The sequence below is a fragment of the Pteropus medius genome, unplaced genomic scaffold (genome assembly GCF_902729225.1).
Source record: "Pteropus medius unplaced genomic scaffold, Ma_sr-lr_union100, whole genome shotgun sequence".
Classification (NCBI taxonomy): domain Eukaryota; kingdom Metazoa; phylum Chordata; class Mammalia; order Chiroptera; family Pteropodidae; genus Pteropus; species Pteropus medius.
The window spans coordinates 3,441,084-3,465,960 of record NW_024340693.1 but is presented as its reverse complement, the minus strand read 5'-3'; the positions used below and the strand labels follow the sequence as shown (position 1 = coordinate 3,465,960).

At 47.1% G+C, this 24,877-nt stretch overlaps 1 protein-coding gene and 1 pseudogene across 1 annotated transcript in view; both read left to right on the top strand.

The window, feature by feature from the left end:
• Window positions 1–24,190, top strand: part of WASF3 (WASP family member 3) — a 70,933-nt gene extending 46,743 nt beyond the window's left edge. Inside the window, exons 4-10 of the mRNA XM_039863403.1 lie at window positions 2,957–3,091; window positions 5,490–5,643; window positions 8,418–8,535; window positions 12,959–13,134; window positions 17,214–17,480; window positions 18,548–18,710; window positions 20,969–24,190. Coding sequence (XP_039719337.1) covers window positions 2,957–3,091; window positions 5,490–5,643; window positions 8,418–8,535; window positions 12,959–13,134; window positions 17,214–17,480; window positions 18,548–18,710; window positions 20,969–21,163 — 1,208 coding nt within the window. The 3' untranslated portion in view covers window positions 21,164–24,190. The remainder of the gene's footprint in view (window positions 1–2,956; window positions 3,092–5,489; window positions 5,644–8,417; window positions 8,536–12,958; window positions 13,135–17,213; window positions 17,481–18,547; window positions 18,711–20,968) is intronic.
• On the top strand, window positions 20,007–20,125 carry LOC120603118 (uncharacterized; annotated as a pseudogene).
• Window positions 24,191–24,877: the final 687 nt, after the last annotated feature.

The following is a 24,877-nucleotide window of genomic DNA, read 5'->3' as shown; positions in this document are numbered from 1 at the left end:
GTGTCTCGCGATCTGAAATAATTCGTGGAAGTTGCTACTGTCTGGCCAAGGAAGTTCAGGGAGATACGTGATAAAAGCAGAGAATCGAAAGTTAGGAAGTTTTTGTTTTCTCCCACTTACTAGTCAGGAGCTTCGGACGGGCTGCTGTCATCTGGAAAGCGGAAGCAGTGACTCATTCATTGAACAGGGGGGGTGCCAGGGGCCATCGTTCCAGAGCTGGGCTGCAGCGCTGCACAGACAGACAGACAGACAGACAGACGTGGTTCTTACTCTCCTAGGCTGTGTGGTCTCGTGGATCTGGAAAGCGGGTAGGAGAGCACTAAATAAGCTGTAAAGCACTACGAAAACATCACGGTTATTCCTGCTCCGAGTAAGTTTTCTTTCTGGAGGGTTCAGGTTCTCTTCTCTCAGTCGAGGGATAAATTGGTAGGATATGCAGATAAACAGAAATGGTAGGTCTATGCACAGACCTTATCCCCTCGATGAGAATTAATTCAAAATGGATCACAGACCTAAATGCAAAACTATAAAATAGAACACAGGAGAACGTCTAGATGACCTGTGGTGATGACTTTTTAGATACCCCACCAACGGCGTGACACATGAAAGACATAATTAATAAGCTGGACTTCGTTAAAATTAAAAACTTCTGCTCTGCAAAAGATACCGTCAAGAGAGTAGGAAGAGAGACCACAGAATGGGAGAAAATATTTGCAAAAACGTAATCCGATGAAGGGCTGGTATCCAAAATATTCAAAGAACCCTTAAAATTTGACCGCAAGAGAAGGAACAACCTGGTTTTAAAATAGGGAAAAGATTGGGACAGACCCCTCACCAAAGAAGATGCACAGACGGCAGATGAGCATAGGAGAAGATGCTCCGCATCCCACGTCATCAGGGAGATGCAGGTGAAGAAGAGCTGCTGCTGCACGTCACCGAGTGGCCGAAATCCGGAACTCCGATGACGGCAAACGCTGGCGAGGATGCGGAGGGACGGGAACGCTCGCTCAGGGCCAACGGGAAAGCAAAGGGCGCAGCCACTTTGAGAGACCGTCTGGCTGCTCCTTGTAAAACCGAACACACTCTCACCGTACAGTCTAGCAATCGTGCTCCCTGTCATTGACCCACGTGACGTGGGTCCGCACAGAAATCTGCGCCTAAATGTTGATTCATAATTACTAAACACTGGATGCAGCCAAGATGCTGTTTAGTGGGTGAATGGATAAATGACCTGTGGTCCATTTAGACCACAGGATGTTATTCAGTGATTAAAAAAAAAAAAAGCTATCAAGCCATGAACAGACCTTAAATGCACGTGAAGTGAAAGCAGCCGGTCTGAAAAGGCCGCGTACTCTCTGATTCCAGCTCTGCGACACTCTGGAAAAGGCAAAACTGTGGCGAAGCGAAAAGACCAGTAGTCGAGCTGGGGAGGAACAGGATTTCTTTGTGGCAGTGAGGCTGTTACGGCGCGAACGATTCTGAGACCCACGGAGCCAATTGAGATCAATTATGAGCCTTTATAAGCCGGCCGGCGACTGACTCTCTACCACGCAGGGCTAGAGGAGATCAGCCCCGAGCTTCCAGAGGAGGCAGCTGATAAAGGTTAAGGCCAGATCCTGGTGGTCTCCTGAACAAGCAAGCAGATTACAGAAGCGGAAGTTGGCTGTGAGCGTATATTTGCCCGGAACAACACCCTTAATTAACAAGTGAATGGATCACAGAAGCAGACATTGGCCATCTTCATATCTTATACAATACACTTCCTAAACCACACTCAAGCAAGTAGGACAACTTCTTGTATCTCAAGATATTTCTTCCCTGTAGCTGACTTAGCTGGTTGGCTCACTTGAAAACGTTCCACCCTTAACAAGGCCGCTCCACGTGAAGGTAATAGTGTAAGGTGGGTTCGGACCGCTATACAAACGTCCAGATCCGTAGAACGTGCCTCATGCAAACTGGGCTTTGGGTGACGGTGACGCGGCCGTGTGGATTCCTCAGTGATGACCCATGCTCTGCTCAGGCGGGGGTGTTCCCGGGCGGGAGGTGGGGGTACGGTGTAGACGGGAACTCTGTGCTTTCTGCTCAGTGTTTCTGTACACGTAAAACTGTTCTTAAAAATCAAGTTTATTGTAAAAAGCGGTGTCTCTGTCGGAGGAGTTAGAGATGCGTCTGGCGCACTCGGTGTAGGCAGTTATTAAACGTTTGTCGAATGGAGAGAGAACGGGTAAGGATTTGGAAAGTCAGCATGAGCAGATGTGATTTCTTATCTCGCCTGTCAGATTTCAGAAATGTTATGAATTACACTTTAAGAAAGGTAGTCGTGTCTAGCACGCCCAAGAATGCAGAGGCGATCCATACAGAAAAATTTGGTCCATACGAAAAATTTAACTCAACATTCAAAATACTGATTTTTAAAGAGTGCCAGAGTCACCGCTGTATACCTAGACTTCAGAAATATGAATTAGAACAACTTAATGCCATTGGAAAGCATTAGGCACAATTAAGACAGCTAACATTCCTCACCGCGAGAGAAAAATTCTAAATTTAGAAACCTGCATGAATTATTGAATTACCGTGGGAAGCGGAAGGAAGATTTTGGCCCTGAGATTCTGTTTATGCATAAAGCATGCAAGGGGAGAGTGTTTTGTTTTTTTTTTTCCCCCAAAGAAGTTTAATTTAATGGAAAGCAACTTGCGTGATAGCTCAGGCAGCAATTAACTAAAAATTCTATACTATCTGGGGTATTTTAAAATTCTGCAACTTTGGGTCCATTTCAGATATGTATGAACATCCCTGATAAATTTTCAGAAATTCCGAAGGCCTTTGACTGTGACACTCTTTTTATGATTATTTGCACAAAACCCCGTGTGTTGACAGTCATCAGCGTTGGTAGAATGTGCAAAGGCCGCCTCAGCGGGCCCTGACAGATGGTTTTCTCCATCATTTTCTTCTCTAGGCAAACATGCCGAAGACATATTTGGTGAGTTGTTTAATGAGGCTAACAACTTCTACATCAGAGCAAATTCTCTTCAAGACAGAATTGATCGCCTTGCTGTCAAAGTTACCCAGCTGGATTCTACAGTGGAAGAGGGTAAGTAATTGCATGAAGGCAGTGAGCTAGAAGCGATGTTGACAAGGTGGTAGTAATTAATCGCAGGGTAATTATTGCTTTTTCTTTGGGGTAGTATGCTGATATTTCATCCTGTCTTTTGCCAGAAGGGTAATTTAGAGTCTTGAGGGGGGGAGGACCCACAACATTGGGTTAATTAGCGATGAAAAGATTCATATATTGTCTATTTCGTATGCCATAGTCTCCCTTAAAAACAAATTACATGGATGGTATTTGTTTTAAAGGGGTCTTTGAATGCAGTATTAAAAGTCTTAATTTACATCATCGGTAGTTATTTTAAAGATACCTTTTTACCAAAAAATTACAGAATCACTCCAAAGGTACGGTCCAACTAAGGCGAGGTGGGGGTGGTTATACAGGCACAGTGAAACGAGGCGAAGGCGTCCCCCCCAGACTCTTGTTAGGGCTGATGCTGCTAAGTAGTCTCGGTGATCCTGCCGATCAGACTTCTCAGAAATAGCATTCACTGAAACCTTGAAGGTTCGGAGTCTTCAAATAATGTTAATATTGGCAAGCACTGTAGAGTTAACTGTCATCATTTTGATGATACACCCTGAAATTTTAGCAGTCGCAACAAAATCAAAACTCAGCAATTCCTTTTTAAAATTTTCACTTCCCGTATCTTTTGAATGAAGGTTGAGATTAGACTGAGGGGAAATAATCTGTAAAAAAGATATAAGAAATGCCATTTCATATTTACTTTGAGAAAAGTGTTCAGATTAAAATTTTTTACCTTTATTAAATGGTAGTTACAATTTCTCTTACTGCATTAAAATAATCCTAGCATCTGATTTTTCTACTAGACCTGTAATAGTGGTATTAGTTAAAAAATGAAGGTTTTATTATTTTTTTAATGTAGGTATTTATGGAATTCATCTTTTATTTTTTAAAAAAGTTACTTATGTCCAGGTCTTTTTCAGATGTCAGAATTAAGTTAGTGAATTAGGAATCTAACAAAAATGTAGAACATTGAAATTTTAACATCCATTATAAATATTCTTACCGACTTTTCCAGCAATAATTGGAGAGCTAAAGACATGTTCTTTTAAAGCTGATTTTTAAAATTTATCTTTTATTTAAAAAAATTAAAATTGGAGTAGCCACTCGGTCTATTCAGATAAGGAATTTTTAACATCTTCACTTTTCAAATTGATATCACAAGTGATTTTTAAATATTTGTCTTCCTTCAGCTTTTTGTTATCTCTTGCCGTCGGAATGCTTGTGATAAACCTAACACTGTTAGAGGTTAATCTGCAGGTTAAATTTCATGGATTTTACAATACATTTCGTATCCTTAAAATCCCTTTTCAGTCAAGATTTTACCTTATTACAAATGCTGCTCGGCTTACCATGGGGTTACATCCCAATAAACCCATTGTTAAGTTGAAATGCACTGAATACACCTTACCTAGCGAACATCCTAGCTTAGCCTGGCCTACCCTGAACCATGCTCAGGACACTTACATTAGCCTACCATTGGGCAGAATCATCTACCACAAAGCCTGTTTTATAGTAAAGTGTTAAACATCTCTTAATTTATTATGAGTATAGCTTTTGCGCCATCAGAAAGTCGAAAAATCCTAAGTCGAACGTTGTAAGTAGGCGATCACCTATGCTTTCCTTGGCATGGATATTACGGTAAGAAAAATAAAAATACAAATAAAAAAGCCCTTGACCAAGGCAGGAAATCTGTGTTCTATCTGGGGCCCGCCCCTTTTTTGCTGAGTGATCTTGGAAAGGTCACCCCTGACTCTCAGCTCCATTGGTCCAGGGGGTTAATGGACCACTTTGCCCCTTTCCAGAAGTTTGTGTCAGAGTCAGGTCGAGTTAAATAAGGGATGTCAAGTTTGTACAAACACGAGAAATCAGTGTAATCAGCCTTGATTTTTCTTACTCTTTGGTATAGTTTCGTATCATGCTATTTAATTTCCACTGTCTCTCTTTAATGTTAGTGGCAGAAAAACTTATTACCTTTTTTTACAGTTTTTAAAAATTTTTTTCAAATGTCTTTTCTGTGTGTATTATAATTAAACTGATATTAACTGTTTGAATGCCCCCCCCCACTGTCAAGTATACCCAAATCTATACATGCCTGTCATATTCACGACTGTATTCCCGCGTGGTTTCTGAGAAATGCTACTAAATAAAGAAGCAACGAGAACCTACGGAAGAAGGAAGACATGACTGCACCTCATAGAGATGATTTTTATTTGTAAGAGGTCCAGCATGGTGTAAATGAAGAATAAAAAAGGTTATTTGGTTTCTCGGAGATGTTTATGATTGCGACCTAAACTCTACTTATTTCTAAACATTTAAATATTTCCACACAATTCAACTTGGGGGACTTTTCTCTAAATAGTGTCACTGCAGGATATCAACATGAAAAAAGCTTTCAAGAGTTCCACAGTCCAGGACCAGCAGGTGGTTTCAAAGAACAGCATCCCTAACCCCGTGGCCGACATCTACAACCAGAGTGACAAGCCACCTCCTCTGAACATCCTCACGCCGTACAGGTACGGATGGCCGCGCGCGTTCCCAGAGAAGCTGAGGGAGAGCAACGGTGCTCTCAAAGTGTCTTGGAGACTTTGAAAACAGGAATCGCAGAATCACACACCATGAAGTTAGTCGTTGCCACACAACTGTTACGTTTCAGTATTTCCAAATATAGAGGAACTCTCCGCGAAAAGCGTGAGCTCTCGTTTTAGCTTTTGTACGCAGACATCGTAAGTAGAAGTGAGCACGTCGCGTGACAGGGCGCTGCGTGGTTAGGTTATCCTCATACGCGCAGAGTCCGCCTCTAAGGAACTCAGGCTTCCGGTACAACGCCCCAGAACACCTGTCTCCGCATCTCAGCGCTGCGGACGTCTGTTACGTAATTCCGCAACACGTGTTCTGCGGCGCTAGTTTTTAAGAGTGAAAGCAGTCGAATTAGCCTTCTGGGTTCGTGAAAGTGGTGGCACACGTCAGGACCCGACTCCCAGGAAAAAGGAATGAAAAATAAATAGCGCAAACAGTTAACGTTAAGAGACGAAACATGCTTTCGTAGAATACCTGCCCTCGCTTTTCCCACGGCGCTGCTTTCCTTCCCTGTTCTCTGTGCCCCTCTTTCCCGTCACCCGTTTTCGTGTACTGTGTCATCCTGTCCTGTCATCTTCTGCCTCAGCCTCGGATGCAGACAGTGGCGGGGAGCGGTCCTCACGTCCCCCAGTTCCTGGCGAGGCCTTTTAGAATTCAGAGAGTTCTCCACTGCCATAAAGCCCTTGCGGGCGTTGGTCCTTCTGGGCGGGTGGTGCCCAGAGTTTTTTCTGGGTCTGAATTCCTGTCCCTTCTGAGGGTCCCAAAGCAGCAGTTCAGACTACACCCTTCTCTCAGCACAGACAGAAAGCTTCTCTCAAAAAGTGGAACCTAGTCCATGGGAGACGACCGGGAGGCCACATTTTTCTATGGAAAAGCGTATTTTCCGGAGGTTTTCACATAGGTTTAAAACCAGTGCTGTATGTGAATAGTAGTGTTGTAAGCCTAATGTTTTCATTTGGGATTTTGCTGGTGTTCAGTGGCATTTTTCAGCTTTACTTAGCACTGGGAGCTAAGAGGACTTGCTTAGCATAGTTTTCCTAAGAAACCTCAATATCCCGTTTTAAGGGCGGGGGGGTAAAAATCCCAGAAAACTCAACTAACCACTTTTCCCCCCTAAATTAGTTCTTTTTTTATTGATCGGTGTTAGAAAACGAGCTCATCGCAAACCTAAAAGTTTGTCAGAATTAACCACTTATATTTGATTAACCAACATCAAGATGAAATAGTCGTTTGTGATGATTTAAAATGTTTAATTACATAACTGAGTCAACTTGCACATATATTGTGTGTATTCAGTTTTATGGAAAATAAAAATTTGACTTTGTAATAGTGTATCTAAGAAGAGCAGCGCCGATTACAGTAATATTTGAGGTATATAAACCACAAACTTTTGCGTTGGTTTAGCTGCCATAAACAGGGCATTTCTGCTTATATTTTTATGTCAGGGCCAACAGTTGTTTACGTGAGTTTCTGCTCTCATGTAAGTATCAGCTCTTTTTTTCAAATGTGCATTTTGTACATCTTAAATTTGGCTTCAAGTTCAGGCTCAGGTTTTCTGTATCATCATCTATGTAGAAGACCTAGTATCTTAGGGAGACAGGTTATAGTTCTAACAACAGCATTATTAATAAAATCTCTATAATGCAGGTTGCTTATCGAGAGGAAATTTGGAGAAGGAAGGGCTTTACATAGTCAGAGGTTCAGGTAGAGAGTGAACTGTTCAGGTAGAGAGTGAAGATTCAGGTAGAGCGTGGTTTGTTGGAGATTTCAGAGCGAGTGAGCAGGGTGGCCCTCCCTGGGGCCAGCCTCATTATTTGAGGAGGCACAGCAGGACCTCCACGGACAGACAGGATGTCCCCTGGAGTAATTCACTTAGTTTTCTTTGACCATTTGGGCGCAAGATGTTTGCTTCCTCTGTGTCCCTTAAATGACTTATTGAAATACTAATTTGAAATGTAAATCTGCTTTCTCTTGAAGGTAATCTACAGGCCAGATAACTTTTTTAAAGCATTAGTGCAATAGACTGTTTTCTTCCTATCGTGATTATTTTAAGGTTTACCGTTGATTTGTATTACAACTTTGGATTCATGTTGGCTGCATTATTACTGGTTTACGATAAACGAATAACATATAAAGACTTGAGATATTTCTAGACCATGGTAATTGTAGCAGTGCTTGAAAATGAAATGGCTACACGCATTTTCTTGTGGGTTACTTCCACTTTAAAAATAGCTCATCAGTTTTTTTCTAAGTCGCATTTATACGCCATGAATATTTTTGCTTCTTAAATGAATTTTTAGATATTGGGGCAAAGTTGATTGCGGAAAAGGCACCGAATACTTATAAAATCTTTATCCTAATAATGTTGACAGTCCAGAGTAGAAGTGAATATATATTTAGAATTAGAAAATTCATAAAGAATCTCTATATTTCTGTGTATATAGCCCCCTGTTAGAATAAACAAACCATTTCCTGAAATAACTGAGGTATGAAATATTGCGATTTTTAGGAGCGCTTTTCTATACTTAAATCTAAGGTGTCAGTAGTACTTTTTACTGGTTCTTGAATGTTTCCACTTTTTTTCAAATAGGGAAATTTAAGAAACTCAATGTATAGGACAGTTAAAATGCCCCACGCAGATGTTATGATCTTGTGAGTTTAATTAAATTAATACTAACCCGTATGAAAATATCTAACAACATTCTTTCAGAGATGATAAAAAGGACGGGCTGAAGTTCTATACTGACCCTTCGTATTTCTTTGACCTCTGGAAAGAAAAAATGCTCCAGGACACAGAAGACAAGAGGAAAGAAAAAAGGCGTCAGAAGGTAAATAACCCAATAGGGAGAAGTGCAAATAAGTGTGTAAATGGGATTCTTTTGAAAAATAGTTTACAAATAGATCAGTACATTCTTAAATGGTTGAGAGGTCGGATTTAGTGCAAAAATTTTTTAGAGGTTGGACTTTTTACGCGAAGATACCGATAAGTCAGTCTGAAAGGAATCCTGTTCTTCAGTAAATACTCTCGATTTGTTCTTTAATACTGGCTTTGCTTTCACAGCCGTAGTGGCTAAAATTTCAGTTTCGTATATGACCAGTTTTAGCACTTTTTTTGCTCTTTCGAATTTCATAAAGCAGTCAACATTCCACATCAGCGATAATTACCTGCTTTCGTCTTTTTAAAGCTCTCTTAATTGTTCCTTACCACCTGGCTTACCACCTAGCTGTCATTAAGGCTTGGGTGGATTGAAAAGCACGCATGACCTGCCAGTTCAGCGATGACATTGACTAGAAACGAGCTTCCTTTGGCGGGAAGCAGTAGGCCAGGTCATCACTGTCGATGCGAAGGCTGAGAAGCACCCCGCAGTGTGAGCACTCCTGGATGGACGAGCCCACTCCACTCAGGTTTTGCAAACTGCCCTTTTGGGGTCCAGGAATTAGACTTAAGCCACTGAAAAGAGATGATTCTCTGAAGGCACATATTTGCTAAGACTTTTGTCTGTAAGTCGTGTTTTATAAAGTGACCAGTTGATTTGCTTAACGGATATTAGAGTGCTTAAGCCAAGAGAGATGCTTGACTTTTGTGTGTGTGTGTGGGGGTGGGGGGAGTTGGCGGCCTTAGGTTTTAAGACATTTCGGCGGGTTGTCCCCAGGAAGAGTGACAGTTAGGGATGGGAGAGAATTTGAAATTTGAGAACAGGATTTAAGGAAGGGAACATAGAAACAGTTTACAGAGTGTACCGCTGAAGTCTAGAGGAGAATTTCATAGGCTTGGTTCGTCATCCTCTCTTGTGCTCATGGCTCGGGGAGGTTAACTGGGAATTCTTGGAATAGTTGATGATGTTTTCGTTTGGGGTCACGGGGGAGAAACATTCAAGCAAAGAAGAGGAAGGTGCTATCCTCTTGAGCGGAGAAGAAACAGATACTTAAAGGCATGTCGATCTCAAACCCCATGTCTCTTGACAGTCACGAGGCAAAACCCCGGGGCTTTTAAGAGAAATTTCCTTTAAAACGTGCCTCTCTGTTTAAATCACCTTCTAGGTTTCCCTTCTCAGTGATACATTTGGCAAAAGTAGTTAATTTGTTCTTCAGGGGAAAACAGCCTCAATCTATGTATATTATTGTGTCTTCAAAATTATTTGTCATTTCCTTGGCCGTTTGGTCTCAAACATAAAATTCTGCTACGAATTTCCTATTCATTCATTTATGTCGTGATTCTTTTTTTTTAATGTCTTTAAATGCTGGATAAACAGTGGTGAAAACGAAGGGATTATCACCCTCATGGAGACTGCAATATACTGGGGGAAACAAACATTAAATAACCGCGCAGCCTCCTGGAGCTCGTAAAGAGGGAAAGAGATTTGAAACTCGTAATGCAGATCTGCTTTCTATAGGAATAGAAAATGAGGCAGGGTAGCCTTCATTCTGGAAATCTTCCAGGGTTTCAGACATGCAAATCCTTTTCAGTTTGGAGCGGACGAGTCTGTCTAAAGGAAAAATCAGCTAGTTGGGTAGTTTAAAAATATTTCTTAAATTATGCAGATAAGTATGTCGTCGTCATTGTGGGGTGACGACGCTGGCGAGTGCTGGGAAGAGGAGCGTGGTGTTTTCTGGGTGAGCTGGCAAGGCGGGGGTGACGGCCAGCGTGAAGTGCAGCGTCAAGGACGGGGGTGTCCTCAGGGGCGTCATTCACTGAGACCAAACCGTGGGTGGCGGAGGTTCGTTCACGTCGGGTGTGGGTGCGTATGGGAGAAGGGAGGCTGGCGGGGTGGGGTGCTTTACAGCTCAGGAGTCCTCCGCGTGGGAGCTGAGGTCATTCTGGGCTAGGAAACAGTTCGGCATTTCCCAGGGCCGTCGCTGCGGGCCCAGGTACTTGGAGTCTGGATGCGTCACTGTTGAGAGTCCGTCGTAGGTGGTTCGCGTGTGTCTGTGTGTGGTGTGCACATGGTGGTGAGTAGACTTGGAGGCTGAACCACTGTAAAGAGAGTTATTATAACACGTCATCCCTAAATACGTCGGCATACATCTCTTCAAAGTGAGGGGGATAGTCCGATTAATTTAGTGGCGGTGGTCCTTAACTGGGATGCGTTTTGCAGTCCGTTGAGATCTTCCATATTTTCCTTTCTTTTCTTTTTTTCTTTTTTAAATATCCAAACAATACACGCTTTTTGTGAAATGCTCAAATTACACTGAAGTAAATACATTAGTTTAGAAAATTTGGGATAAGTTTCTCCCTACTCTGGGCATGACTAATTGCTGTTAACGGTTCACAGTTTGGCATGCGCATATTTTTAGTTTCAGATTTTTTATTTTTAAGCGTTCATAAATATTTGCATGCACATTTCACAAAATATTTTTATGTACCTAGAGTTGGACTTATACACACGACTTATATACAGAGACACACACACACACATATATATATTTATATACTGACGTAATTGAAGATGTACTTCATTCTTTTTATTAGTTGTATAGTGTTCCAAAGTTTGGATGCTTCGTAAACTATTTGCCCATTACCGTATTAATAATATTTAGGTGGTTTCTAGATTTTTGCTATTACAGTACTGCAGTGGATATACTCAGCACTCATGTGTGGATATTTCTTTGGGGTAAATTCCTAGAAGTTGAGTGTGATTTTTAAATTTCGAAAGATGTCTGAAAACACTGACCTGGTGTATACTCTAAACAGGATGATATTATTATTATTATTATTATTATTATCATCATCATTATTATTTATCATCATCACTTAATGAGCCCTCCTCCCTTTTTCTTATCATTTATCATCATCATCATCATCTGATGAGCTCTCCTCCCTTCCCCCACGTCCAGTTTGCATTACACATCTTTCCATCTGTCCGTTACCCACTTACATGTGCTCTGTGAATTCCACATTCACGCTCTTGGCCAGTACATCACCTACCCCTCGTTATCACCTCCGAAGGCAGTCGGGCCGTCCGTCTCCACTGCCATCCTTTGACCTAGACCCCCTGGGAAGCTTTCCACCGGGTGTCCCACCGGGTGTCCCTGCCTGTCCCCTTTTAATCTGTTCTCCATGACACAGACGGGTCTCTTCAAACGCCTCTCCCTCCAGCGTTCCGCCCTCCCTTCTCACCTCAGTGGTTCCCCGTTGCTCTTGGGATGAAGAACGTGGCCTGTACGTTCTTGCCTGCCTGCATCCTCCCCCGGCCTCCCCATCGTCCATTCCCGCCAGCGCCACGCTGTCCCTCGCCCCCAGCCCTTGTGCCGTCTGTCCCCTGCTGGCACGCACCTGACTCCGACTCCTCCGCAGGGTCACGCCACAGTCTTGTCTCCCTCACTCCAGGACGCTGCCCCGACCCCAGACCACGCGTACCATGTTGCCATCACACGTATATCCGTGTGACTCTGTGGATGTCCCCCCTGGACTGCAAGTTCCCTGGGGGCAGGCAGACACCTGTTTCGTTTGCCGCTTGTCTCGACGCCAGGCATGGGCTGGGACGTAGGCAGCTCACCCAGATTTGACCGCTCTGTGAAACCGTGGGGGCACAGGGACTGTCAGAGCAGCGTGGGACTCGGGCCCACGCAGTTCTTGTCCTTAGAGGTCATAAAATCTTCGGGGGGAGCGGGAAAAGCATATAAACACACAGAGAAGTGACTGTCCCTGCCTCGCAAGAAGCACGTCTGTGGGACTCAAGTGTTGATAACGTTTTTTTTTGCCGGCAAAGTAGGGCTGGAGCAAGCACGAGACGTTGTGTGGGAAGGTAAGTTCTTACCTTGTTTTCGTTCGGGGTTAAGCTCGTTTCGGGATTAGCTTAAATATCCTCTAACGATCTTTCAGAAACTAGAAATACAACGTTGGGATGATTTTTTGAAAGGCGACTGCACGCTAACGAACCAGTCGGAATTGTGTCGGGCGGGGAATGAGTGCTCTATGTGATGTCCCCAGAGCGCTCGTGTGTATAACGTCGCTCTGAACGGTACAGCACGCTGGAGACAGGCCGAAAGCCTAGCGACGTGAGGATTGTGCACTGAAAACCGTGGGAAGCATCGATAGTCACAGCAGAGTCTAACTTTTACTCATTCGAGTGAGATGGTTAAGCCCCAGCTACCTCCTGGGGCCGCGTTGGGCGAGAGAGTACGCCTTCTAGAATTTTCTTAACACATCTGAGTGATGGGATGTGCCCGCGTCGGGCTTTGTCACCGCACTTAACCTGTTTTCCTCTCCCTTCTGTCTTGGCACGCTCGCTTCCCTTTTCTGGACCTCAGGAGCAAAAGCGCATAGATGGCACCACCCGAGAGGTGAAAAAGGTTAGAAAAGCCAGGAACAGGCGCCTGGAGTGGAACATGATGGCCTATGACAAAGAGCTTAGACCCGACAACAGGTTGTCTCAGAGTGTGTACCACGGAGCGTCTTCCGAGGGATCGCTGTCCCCGGACACTAGGTGTGTGCGTGCGTGCGTAGCCGAGCCCCGGGGCATGCTTGCTTTCTCTGTATGCTGGGCGCGACGGGTCGCTTCGGTGCTCCTGTGTCCCACAGTGTGCTTCAAATCCTTCCTCAGACGTTCACTGTCTGTGTATCGTGTTTGTGCTTTGAAATAATACTCGAAAGTGGTTCGATTCTCCGTGGGTCACGTTGCATGAATTTCCATATCTCTGACTTAAGTGTTCCGTTCAGTTGATCTGGACGTAGTGTTATCACGTTGACTCTGAATTCGGGCCCCATAACTGCCAGTGACTTACATTTTGATTCTAATCATCATTTGATTCCTTTTCTTCCTCTTTAGCTTGGAATGTTGAATTTCCTTTGCCACTCGGCATCCGAAAATGATTGGCGGGTGGTAACTGACGTAATTACAGAAAAACATTATTGTTCTTTTCGATGAGCTTTCGAAAAAAGAGATGAACCAAAGAGAGATTTATTTCTTCAGTTCACTGATCTCACATGTTCTAATTTCAGGAAAAGAATTCTGTTGGAGTTTACTTTAAAAATTTGTTAGCAATTAAGCAATAATATTTCTTGCAGGTGTGAATGATACGGCCAAGAAGTCACATTTGTCACAAAAGGGATTCACTGAACAACAAGAACTGAGAAGTCAATTTTGATTTATGGTTTCATTTCCTAGGTCTGCTTTTTATAAAGTTATCTTCCGTTTTCATAAGCTCTCAAAGTCTTCTACCAGCATTTAAATATTTGAACAGAGAATTCTTAATATGATTGAAAAATGTTTCAAAATGAGCAGCAACCTAGACCTTGCCTCACATCTGTGTCCTTTTAAAAAAAACTGTTTTTATCTTTATAACTTAAGCGTTTGGCACAGGCTCTGCACACAGAAGATGCTTATTTACTATTCGGTAGTAACGGCGCCTATAAATATTCCCACCCCAGAAGGGCCATAAGTCATTGGTTGGATGTGAGGCAAGTTCTAGGTCACTTTTCCATACAGGTCATCTGTTAAATATTAGAGAATTCTTGGGGCTTTAACTGAGCTCTAGCCTCAAGTTTGAGTCTTTATGTCGGTTTATTTCTGTAGAGAATAAGCCTGAGGTTACACGGTTCTGCTCATAGATCTTTCAGTGGGAGGAACACTGCAACTCGATAGCTCCCAGGGTGTCCGTTTGCTTTTTGGTTTTTTTCCCAGCCAATTTGGTTGCGATTGTTTACTCATAGAAAACGTACAGTTTATTTTATAATACTCCATATGTCCTCTTTATTTCAATCTGTACAGATGGGAGAAAGGATTTTTGTAATACCTCAGCTGAACGATGGATACTCATCCTAGCGTCTGAGATTAGATTGCTCCAGGCTGGGTGTAAGATTGATCTTTTAGGTGATTTAGCATTCTGCCCTTGGATTGGTTTAGATGTATCTTAATTTCTCTTATTTTTCAGAAAGCAAATGGAATTACAACTTTTGTTTCTTCATAATTTCCTTTTGTCTCTTAAGGGTTTTCCATGACCTCTCACTATATGCATGTGCCAGAAAGATCATAATTCGTTGTACTTGGATCATATCTCTTAAATTAATTGAGAATTTATTTTCTATTTTACCGAAGCGTATCACTTTTTTCCTTATAAATTTTTCTATTTGAAAATTACAAAAATAATTAAAATATTATTCATAATCTTATTATAGAGAGAAACCAATGTTTGTATGTTAGTGTATTTTTTCCTTTGACCATTTTTTTTTTCCTATACAGGTGTATGTTTTTCTTTTACAAAATGGAAATCATGCTCTGTGTTTTAAACCTTCTGACTTTTTTATTTTCTTAGATTCATGTTTCAGGTAGTATTTAGAAACATGATTTTTAGTGGATGTGTTCAGGATAACTGAGGGACATTCGAACATCAGATTTTACTGCATGTCTGTAAGCTGTTCGCATAAGTGATATATTCTAACCTGGTTTCCATGAGCCGATCCTGAACTTCTGCTGTGCCTGCAGAGCTCCAGGAACGGTTCGATTCCGAGCGTAGACTTAGGATGAGAAGCGATGAAGTGCTTGCCCAGCGCTCTCTCTCGCCTGATTCAGGAGGCGCGATGCCCCCGTGCCCAGCTTCCTCTCCGGCTGCTGCCTGTCTGCCCGCAACCCCGGGCGCTCATCACATTCTCCCGCGGGGTCTCCGCTGCCTGGACGGACTTCTTCCCGTCCCCACGTTCACTCGACTCCTCCTAGCTCTCTTTTCTGCCACAGTTAATTACAGGACCACCCCACTCATCTCCACGTTGGAACGGTGTCTTCTGTGGCTGATTTCTGCCTTCTCGCAGGGGTCTTTGTGTCCCAGCGGACACCCTACACCTCTCCTCCCCTCCCCTCCAGCCCGCTGGGGTCCCCCTTAGGGGGGCCTGCACTCGTCAACTGGCCGGTCCTCTCTCCTGACCCCTCTGTCTCAGAGTCCTGCCCTCCAACACTCTCCTGCTACAATTCTCGAATTCAGACATTCACGGTCCGTTTCTTTACACCCTCGTCCATCTGCTTATCCCCGTTTGCACTGGCTTTTTTGACTCCGTGTCACAAAGCCACACTTTATAAAAAGGTAGCACTCTAAATTATTCCAGAATATTTACAGTTTCTGGCTCCTCATCTCATCAGAAGCACTCGATCTTTCCGCCAGATAACTTTGTTTCCTTTAGAAAGTCGTGCACACAGCCTATGACATAGTCACACACCCAGAGCCAAGCACATGTCATCGGTGACTCCGGAGTTGTGGGTATTTATGTACATTGTAAAAATATGCTGAGTCTAAATACAGGTCAGCTTCTTCCTTCGTGAAAAATATTTTTAACTCACTTGCCAGCATTTCGCATAGCTCAGAAGACATAATCACATGTGCACCATAATCTAGAATTTATACCGCAATTAGGAAAAGAAAAAAAGTCCGTTATCATCATACCGCAATTAGGGGAGAAAAAAGGAGAAAAAGCAGCAGTCTCTCGGCACGTGGAGAGCTTCGCCGTGCCCCGCGGCGCTCCGGTTCAGGGCAGCTCCTGTCTGAACCCCAAGACCGCGTTCTCTCGGCGACCCCTCCCTCCACGTCCCCACGCGTGTCTGCCTGTCTCCTTCAGAGAGGGAAACACAAGCCGGACCCCAGCCGTGCCCCGCAGACACACGTGAGGAAAGTCAGAACGAGGAAGGACGAGTGGGAGAGGAGGAAGATGGGCGTCGAGTTCGTGAGCGACGCCAAGGCCCCGGAGTGGGCCGGGAGCACGGAGGAGGACGCGGCGCCCCGCGGGTTTGTCATTCTGCTCTCCCGATCGCCAGCCTCAGGCCGCGCCCGCCCCGCTTCGGCTGTCGCCAGAGGACGTCGAGCCCCTTTGCCAACCGCGCGTCCTGCAACCGGGGCCAGGAGCACGACTGTCCCTTACTAACGCCATCGCGCTGTGCGGCTCTGCGTTCCCGAGTCCGGCGCCCGCTCGGCGGGGCCTGGCTGGGCTCTCCGGCCCCTGTTAACCAACTAACACGAGGTCCCCGTTCCTTTCAGAGTCCCCCCCGCATCCGCATTCGGAGGACGCCGGGGAGCCTGTGCTGGGCGCCCACGTCCTTTCTCTCCCGGCTAAACGCTTTCCTCCCCGATGACAGCCGCGGCTCGCCGTGTCGCGGTCTCGATCTCTCTCTCTGTTCTTCACGTCCCTGTTCGCCCAGCCCACCTGCCGTTCCATGGCTGCGGACGACGTGCCGTCAGTCTCCTTGCCGCTGGCGCCCCGTTTTTAAGCGAAGTGGAATTTGCCTCGTAGCCTCTGTCTCAGAGAAAGGACGCTGCGATCGCGGCCGCTGGGCTCTGCCGTCCGCCGCCTGCCGATCTGTGCGACTTCTCCACGTCCGAGCTGTGGCTCTGAGTCCCTGTGACCCCCGGGGGGCTCGCTGCTCAAGTAGTTCATGTGGCATCGCTTGGGGCTCGCGCTAGCCGGCCGCGAGGGGCGTAGACGCGTGGTCTGTGTGTCGGCGACGTCTGTGGCTCAGACGCGTGTCACGGGAACCCGTTTTAACGGAATGTCCCCCTCTCCCGCCCTCTCCTTGAACGGCAGGTCTCACGCCTCGGATGTCACCGACTACTCGTACCCGGCCACGCCCAACCACTCTCTGCACCCGCAGCCTGTCACCCCATCGTACGCAGGGGGCGATGCACAGCCCCACGGGCCGGCGACCCAGGCCTCCGAGCACGAGTGCCGGCTGACCTCCGCCTCGGCGAGGCACGCGGCCCTGAACAGACCCCAGCAGCCGCCGCCGCCGCCCCCGCCGCAGGCCGCAGAGGGGCCCCAGGCCTCCGCGCCCCCGGCCCCCGCGGACTACGGGTAAGCCCGGCTCCCCGTGCGCCCCTCGCCGCTCGCGGTGGCGGCGGAATCCTGCTGGGTGTGCGGCAGGGGAACGAACGTTCTAACCGAGAGGCCAGGTCGCGGCCCGGAGTGACACAGAGACTCCGCTGTGACAAAACCCGCATTAGAAAATGCAGCGACGCCCGACCCCCTTCCGGCACAGGCGGGGTCCGAGTTCGCGCGTCCCCAGTCCCTCGGACATTGGACCCGTTCAGCCAGGCGTCGATGGCGGGAGGACGCCCGCGTCGTGAGCCTGTCCCGAACCCTCGGGTGTCACTCTGCCATCTCGCTGTGTCCTCTGGCTGCGGTCACGTGGGTAAAACTCAGACACCGCCTACGGAAGACCCTCACGTCCACGCGTTTGGGGGTTTAAGCGCCCACCTTTGTCTTAGCTCTCGCTGTGGGGGGCCGACCCCAGTCTTTACGGAGTCAGCCCCCTCAGAGTCAGTGCCGGGAAGAGCGATTATGTGGCCCCATTAACACGTGCTCTCTTCAGTCCAGTGTGTGTCACTTTCCAAACGAGTGTCCCTCGGCTGTCAGGTGTCCAACCTGGCCACCCGGCCAGGATGTTCCCATCCGTGGGCTCTCGTTAGCTCGGGGTCCCCAGAGCCTGTTCCGAGCTCTGAGTGTCGGGCAGAATCGGGGTCTGGGGTCCAGCTGCTCTGGAAAACGCTCGGCCAAACAGAATCCAGCACGTCGCTTGGCTGTCAGACCTCTCAGAGCTCTGATTTTCTATAGTGTATATGGCGGGCTCGGGACGTCCCAGGGGGTGGCATGTGACACACGGCATTTTCCAAATCCAGCTGCAGAACCCTCGTTGGTGACCCACCCAGGAGAAAGGCTGCGTTCGTGCCCCTAGTCACAGACAGAAGGTCACTTTCTGGGTGGTCGCCTTCCACGTGGGCGATGTAGACCTGTAGGAAGCTTCCCGCCGTGTGTCACGTCGGATGCCTGTGCATGTGGTGTTTGGGGGAGGCCTGTGTCTCAGGCGCGTCACAACCTCCCGTGTTGCTGCCTCGGTGACTGTGTGTTTCCTCTCTCTTCAGGATGCTCCCAGCCCAGATCATGGAGTATTACAGCCCCTCAGGACCTCCCCCTCCCCCGCCACCTCCCGTGATCCCCTCAGCACAAACCGCTTTCGTGAGCCCTCTCCAGATTCCCATGCAGCCCCCCCCACCACCCGGAAAAAATCATGGCTCCTCCCTACTGGCGCCCCCCTCACCCCACCGCCTCCGGGGCTGGTAGTCGCCCCCCGCCCCCCAGCCTCCGCCTCCCCCCTCCAGGCCCCCTGGCGCCCGGGCTCTTCCTCTCTGTCCTCCCCTGTCCCCACGCACTTTTGACCCCCCCAGTGGCACGGCAGCAGTGACGGCGACAAGGGCGGCTTCCAGCTTCCCCATAGCGATAACACCGGCGTCTCTTTCTTACTGCCATTCCGAATGGGCGGCGGATCCCACATTCCCCGTCTCCGTTCGGGCAGGGGGCTTAGGCCTCCAGCCAGCTGCAACCCCTAATTCCAGAGACCTGGCGCTGCAGACCTGGTTTTTAGAATATGGTTAAAGAGCTTTATTTGATTTTTTTTTTTTTTAAATAGATGTGTTTTATGCCTGTGCAAAGTAAACTCATGCGCAGAACTGAGAATTCAGGAAAGCTTTACTTGACTAGAAATAGATAATACAAGTGATTAATTGACTTTTCTCTGAGTCCTCCTCTAAGGGTGAAAGTATAAATGAAAGGAAATGAGCTCATATCGATAATTTTGACCTTTTTAAATACCTCCGATACATCCTAGACTTTTCACATTGTTAGCTTGATGGGCTGAGCCGTCTGCAACAGCAAAACTCTCGTGAGATGAAAGAGGTAGCGTCTGGTCAGATTAGGGTGGGGGAGCCTGGCCCCTCACCCATCCCGGCCTCCCCTCAGAGCCCCACATTAAACGTCTGCTCTAGACCAGGTATTCTCAACCCCGGGTCACAGCCCAGGTTGGTCGGGGGGCGTCACCGACAGAACGTGGAGATTTTCCCAGAGCTGCTCATGCACCTTGGGGGGCTGTGCCGCCTCTGGCTCACAGCTTAGTTGGTTCAGTCCGGAAGTGCTTGAGGGAGCCTGGCTGCGGTGACACCCTTCATGGGACGGGATGGCTGGGATGTCTCTGCCTCTGCCTTTCTACCTGAACCCCCGAGAGTCAGGCCGAGTGTGGCGCACACTCTCTCCCGCAGCCCCCAGGGTTCTAGCCCATCTCCAACGTCGCTGGCACTCTGATTTTGTCAAGGAAAAATGTCCCGGAGTTGTAACGCCTCACAGATAATGAATTTGGGGTCATAGTAGGACAGCGTTTTGCCTTTTGACACCGGCGAGCCCTCTCCAGTAAGAGTGATACATACAGAGATCGTTAGGATCTAATCGTGAAGGAACCTATGCTGAGCCCAGATCGAGGGCATGCTAGGAAAACGTGAAGGTCACGGACAGCAAGGCTGAAGAACTGCCCAGATTAAAGGACACTAATGAGTCCGCGGCCGTGCCACCCTGAACGGGCCCGATCCCCTCTGATCTCGGAAGCTAAGCAGGGTCGGGCCTGGTTAGTACTTGGATGGGAGACCACGTAGGAAGACCAGGTGCTGTAGGCGTAAAAAATAAAAAATAAGGGATTGTAAGCTGACAAGGTCCTTGCAATCTGGGAGGTCGACCAAGGGTTGCCTCGCCTAAAAAAAAATTTTTTTAAATAAAATAAATAAAAATAAATAAGTAATAAAGATCACCGATGAAACGTGACAACCCATGTAATGGTTGGTCCCGTGCTGTATCTTAGCTGGTGGAGACCATTTTTCGTATGCTGTTTTAGGTCTGTTGGCAACATTGAAATTAAATTTGTAGAATAGATGGTAGTATCGTATCTGTGCTAACAGTCTGATTTTGATTTGAAATAAATTTTTAGGAATTATAATTGAAGTACTTTAGGAGCAAAGAGCTAAGTGGCAAACTATATGCCACTTATTCTCAGATGGTTCACACACACACAAAAAAGTGTGCGTGTGGATATTAATGACAGATAAAACAGATGCGATCAGATGTTACCAGTCGGGAAACCTGGGTGTAGTAGGTTCTGTGGTTACGTTTTTACACTTTTCTTGCAGCTGCTCTGTACATCTGAAACTATTTCAAAAGAAAAAGTTAAAGACCTTACTCATTAAATCATCACATGTTCCATTTCGTTAGTTATCAGGTGCGAGTAGACGGTTATGTTTTACAGCCATTTACCACCTGTTTTTTCTGTTTTATTGATTTATTTACTTCGTCATGAAACTCCTATTTCCCAAGCTTTTCTCTCCTCGCGTTTCTAAAACGTCATCCTTGGTGTCCGTAAGGTAAAAAAAAAACAAAAAAAAAAACGTTGAGGAGACGTCTCAGTGCTCAGGGCTCAGTGCTCAAGGCTCAGGGCTCAGTGCTCAGTGCTCAGTCGCTCCCTGCAGCCGGGGCTGAGCTCTGAGCCGCGTGTCCCGCCCGCAGGGATCCAGCTGAAGAAGGTGCAGGAGCAGCGGGAGCAGGCGGCGAAGCACGAGCCGGCGGGGGACGACGTGGCCACCATCCTGTCGCGGCGCATCGCCGTGGAGTACAGCGACTCCGACGACGACTCGGAGCTCGAGGACAACGACTGGTCCGACTGAGGCGGCGGAGGGCGCGGCCGGGCAACGCTCCGTGGTCTCGACGCCCGGCTAGTGGTACCCTAATCCCGTAGCTTAGCAACTTTTATACTAATGATGTGTCATTGCTTTTGCACATCCAAAAATCCTGGGTTTTTTCAGTATTTACTGTGTAATACTTAAGTGCCACTACCCGTAGCTGCCCACGGGCAAACACGCCCAGCGACCCGCAGTTCGTCCTGTCCCCGCGGGCCGTGAGCGTGGTCAGTGCGGTTTGCGTTCGCTGCTCGTCCTTCTGCAGGCTTGCTGTGTGCTCGTGAAGCTGCTCGGTGTTGGGCCTCTGCCAGACTGACAGTGACCGTCAGAGTGATGTCTTCCAGTCAGTGAGGGACACTGTTTCACCTTGCTGTGTGTGTGCGTGTGTGTGTGTGTGTGTGTGTATTTCAGAAGAAGGTGGTTCTAGAAAGATGTAACAAGGAAGGAGAGTCGAGTGCTTCCGCTTCCCTTTTCCTGCCGTGGCGGCCTCTGAGTCAAATGTGCTGTTGAGTCATTTGCACACTGTAAACCGTGAACTTGGCCGGGCCCCTTGGCAGGCAGCGTTCCCCGGGGCCGTTCGCTCGGTCAGCGCCCCGCTGGTGACTTTTGTAAGAGGTATAAGCGGCTCAGGTGGAATGAAAAAGAAGAACAGGGTCCTTTTCCTTCCGAGGCCGGTGGGGATGGCACATGGCAGCCCGTGGGCTCGGGCAGCAGCGGGCGGAGCGGGCGCGGGAGGTCCAGGAGCCGCAGAGCCGAGCTCGGCCGGGATGCGGAGGCGACCTGCGCGGGCCACGTCCCGGAGCCGCGTCCTAGGCCAGGCCAGGCCAGTGGGAGTTCCTGGCTCCCCAGCGTCCTGCCGAGCATGCTCCAGGGGCCACCTCGCGGCACTCGGCCTGACCGCCGAGAGCCCAGGCGTAGGCGGGTGTAGACGCGCACAGCTGTTCGCTTTTCCTGGTGCTGTGGCCACATTAGGGACCCATCACAGGTGGGGCCCCCGCCTGCCCTAGAAGCACACGGCTCTCTCTCCTCACGCCGCCGTCGGCACAGTGAATTTTAAGCGCACCTCAGATCAGATCAGCCCGGTCCTTCCGCCTCTGCCCTTCCCGCTGCTCTTCCCACGTGGTGATGAGTGTCGCGTGGGGCCACGTCCCCCACGCAGGCAAACCCTGGGGCGACGCGGGGATGAAAGCTTCCGCTTCGTAACTCTGGCTGAGGGATAACTGCCAGGGTGTAGACGCGCACAGCTGTGTAGACGCGCACAGCCCAGAATAAGCAGACGCCCCAGGCTTCGATGCTAGCCCGGACTTCTCAGACACACTAAGACACTTTACCTCCTGAGGACGCCCAGGCCCAGACTTGCACACGGTGGGTCCTAGCGACACCCGGTCACGGTGAGCGAGCCTTTGGCTAAAGACAGAGTTGTTTGTTTCGTAAGCAGGACCGGAGTTAGTGGGGTTTTGTTAGCGAGTTCACCCGAGGAAATCAGCCAGCCGCTTCCCGCCCAGTCACGTCAGTGTCCCTGAGTGGACACTTCGCTTGTAGGTGGACGTCATTTAAAGCCTGCGCGTTAGGTTTCAGTAACATAGATTTCGAAACTCCGAAAAGTCTGCATCCCCTTCCAACACCCTGCTGCCCCTCCTTCCACGGGCCAGGCGGGTCCCAGCTGTTCGGGCGTATGCTGCTCGAGGATGTTTCTTGGGGCGAGTCACCATGATTTTATCCAACATCAGTAATAGTTATTAATGAACTTTAAAATTTTTCTCTTTAATTTCTCTCTTTTTTTTTTTCAACATAGAAATCTCTTTTGTTGGCGTTATTCCTGAGACTTTTACGTTTTCGGTCTTATTTTGTCTTGATAACAGTATTTTTGTTTCGTTGTTGTTGTTGTTGTTGTTTTACGATATTTTGTCTTTATTGTTACGTTCGGATTAGGAGTTACCTGTATAATTCTGGAATGTACTTGGAGATGCTTCTTTGTTTATGTTCCCTCTGTTCTCAGGAGAGAGAGAGAGCACGTGAAGCTACTATCCACGTCAGGATTTCTTCTGTTTATATCTTATTACCATAAAACCAGTGGCACTTTATTCATAAATATTCATAAGCCTATTAGTTGTCTTTCTATAGTTTAATCAACGTTATTTTCAACTCGATTTTCTGACTAGCGAAAAAGCTTTTACCCCGAGGTGTCATGTAGCCTTTAAAAGAATAGAAAAGCACTAAAATCCAATTCAGATTATTTTTGCAGTATTTTTCTCAGCAGGTTTGACTTATTCTAAAATTTAAATGCAGACTTTTTCTAATATGGTATTACATGGAAAGGAAAAAGTGACTATTTTGAATTTTCAGTTTTCACTTTCAAAAAGTATTTACCAATGGAGAAAAGCATTTAAAAGCATATTTCATATCTATGAATTTTACATTTTAAAGTACTTACGTATTATAAAGTTATTTTAAATTGTCCCCAGTCTTTCCCCTTCCCCCGTGTGTATTTTAGGTTTAACTTCTTGGAAGCTTTTTCCTCGTATCACAGATGAGGTAGAGAGGACAGGAAGGCCACACTCATCACCGCCCGTCACCAAACACAGACACGACGTGGGTGACTTTCTGTCGTTAGCCCCAGACCCAGCCGTGAGATTTGGTGCACTTAACGCTTTTCTTTAGTACAGTTAGAGAATTAACACTTTCGTTTCAGTACATTTTTAGACTATCGATCAAAACCCTCTCTGAGCACCAAGTGGCTAGATTGTGAAAGTTTTGTAATAATTTGCAGCTGGAACACACGGCACATTTTAATCCATTAAAGACTAGTGGGAATGTACCAGCCAGAGTAGCAAGTACTTTTTGTTTTTTAAGTCGGAGTATCTGTCATCTTGCAGTATTACATGCTGTTGTAAATTGAATTTAAAGTGGTATTAAAAAAAAAAGATCTGTTAAACAATTTTTATCTGTTTGTATATCTTATTATAGATTATGTACAAGTAACATCTAAATAAAATTACACTTTTAACCCTAAAAGTTTTTGCTTGTTTAAAACCATCTTGTGAACGTCAGCCATTGCTGTCACCTTCAAGGAGATGAGGGAACAAGCCCGTCTCTGCCTTCGTGGAGCTTTTAGTCTAGAAAGGAGAGACATTAAATATTGTCGAGTCAGCAGTTAAGGTCATGTCACGAGCGCTGTAGTTGGGGGTGCCCGGTCTCTGTGGGTCGAGGGATGCCGAGGTCTGAGAACGAACAGACGTTCGCTCGGGGCCGATGGGAGGGGACCGAGTTTCTTAAGAGCAAGGACGGCATCCGCATCCCTAAGACGGGAAGGACAGTGTGGTGTTAATGAAACCAAAAGGTCAGTGAAATGGAGAGGGCGAGAGCGAGCAGTGTCCCGAGCTGGGACCAGAAGACGGCGGACACCTCCCCTCGTCCAGCCCGAGGAGGGCACTTTGGAGCCCGCAGAAAACCTCCACGTTTGCCGCTTGTGGGTTATTCGCCGACCTTGGCGGCCTCGTGCGTTAGAACTGACGTCGTATGTGGAAGGCCTCTTAGTGCTCGGCTGGTCCAGCTCCTCGGTGCCAAAGATGGGGAAACTGGCATCGCTTGCACGGCTGGCCCTCGGGGCTTCATCTCTTAGCCCAGATTTTCAAACTATGGTCCTCCTCTGTCACAGACCTTCAGAGCGAGGAATATATCCCTCTCCCTCTACAAGAAACC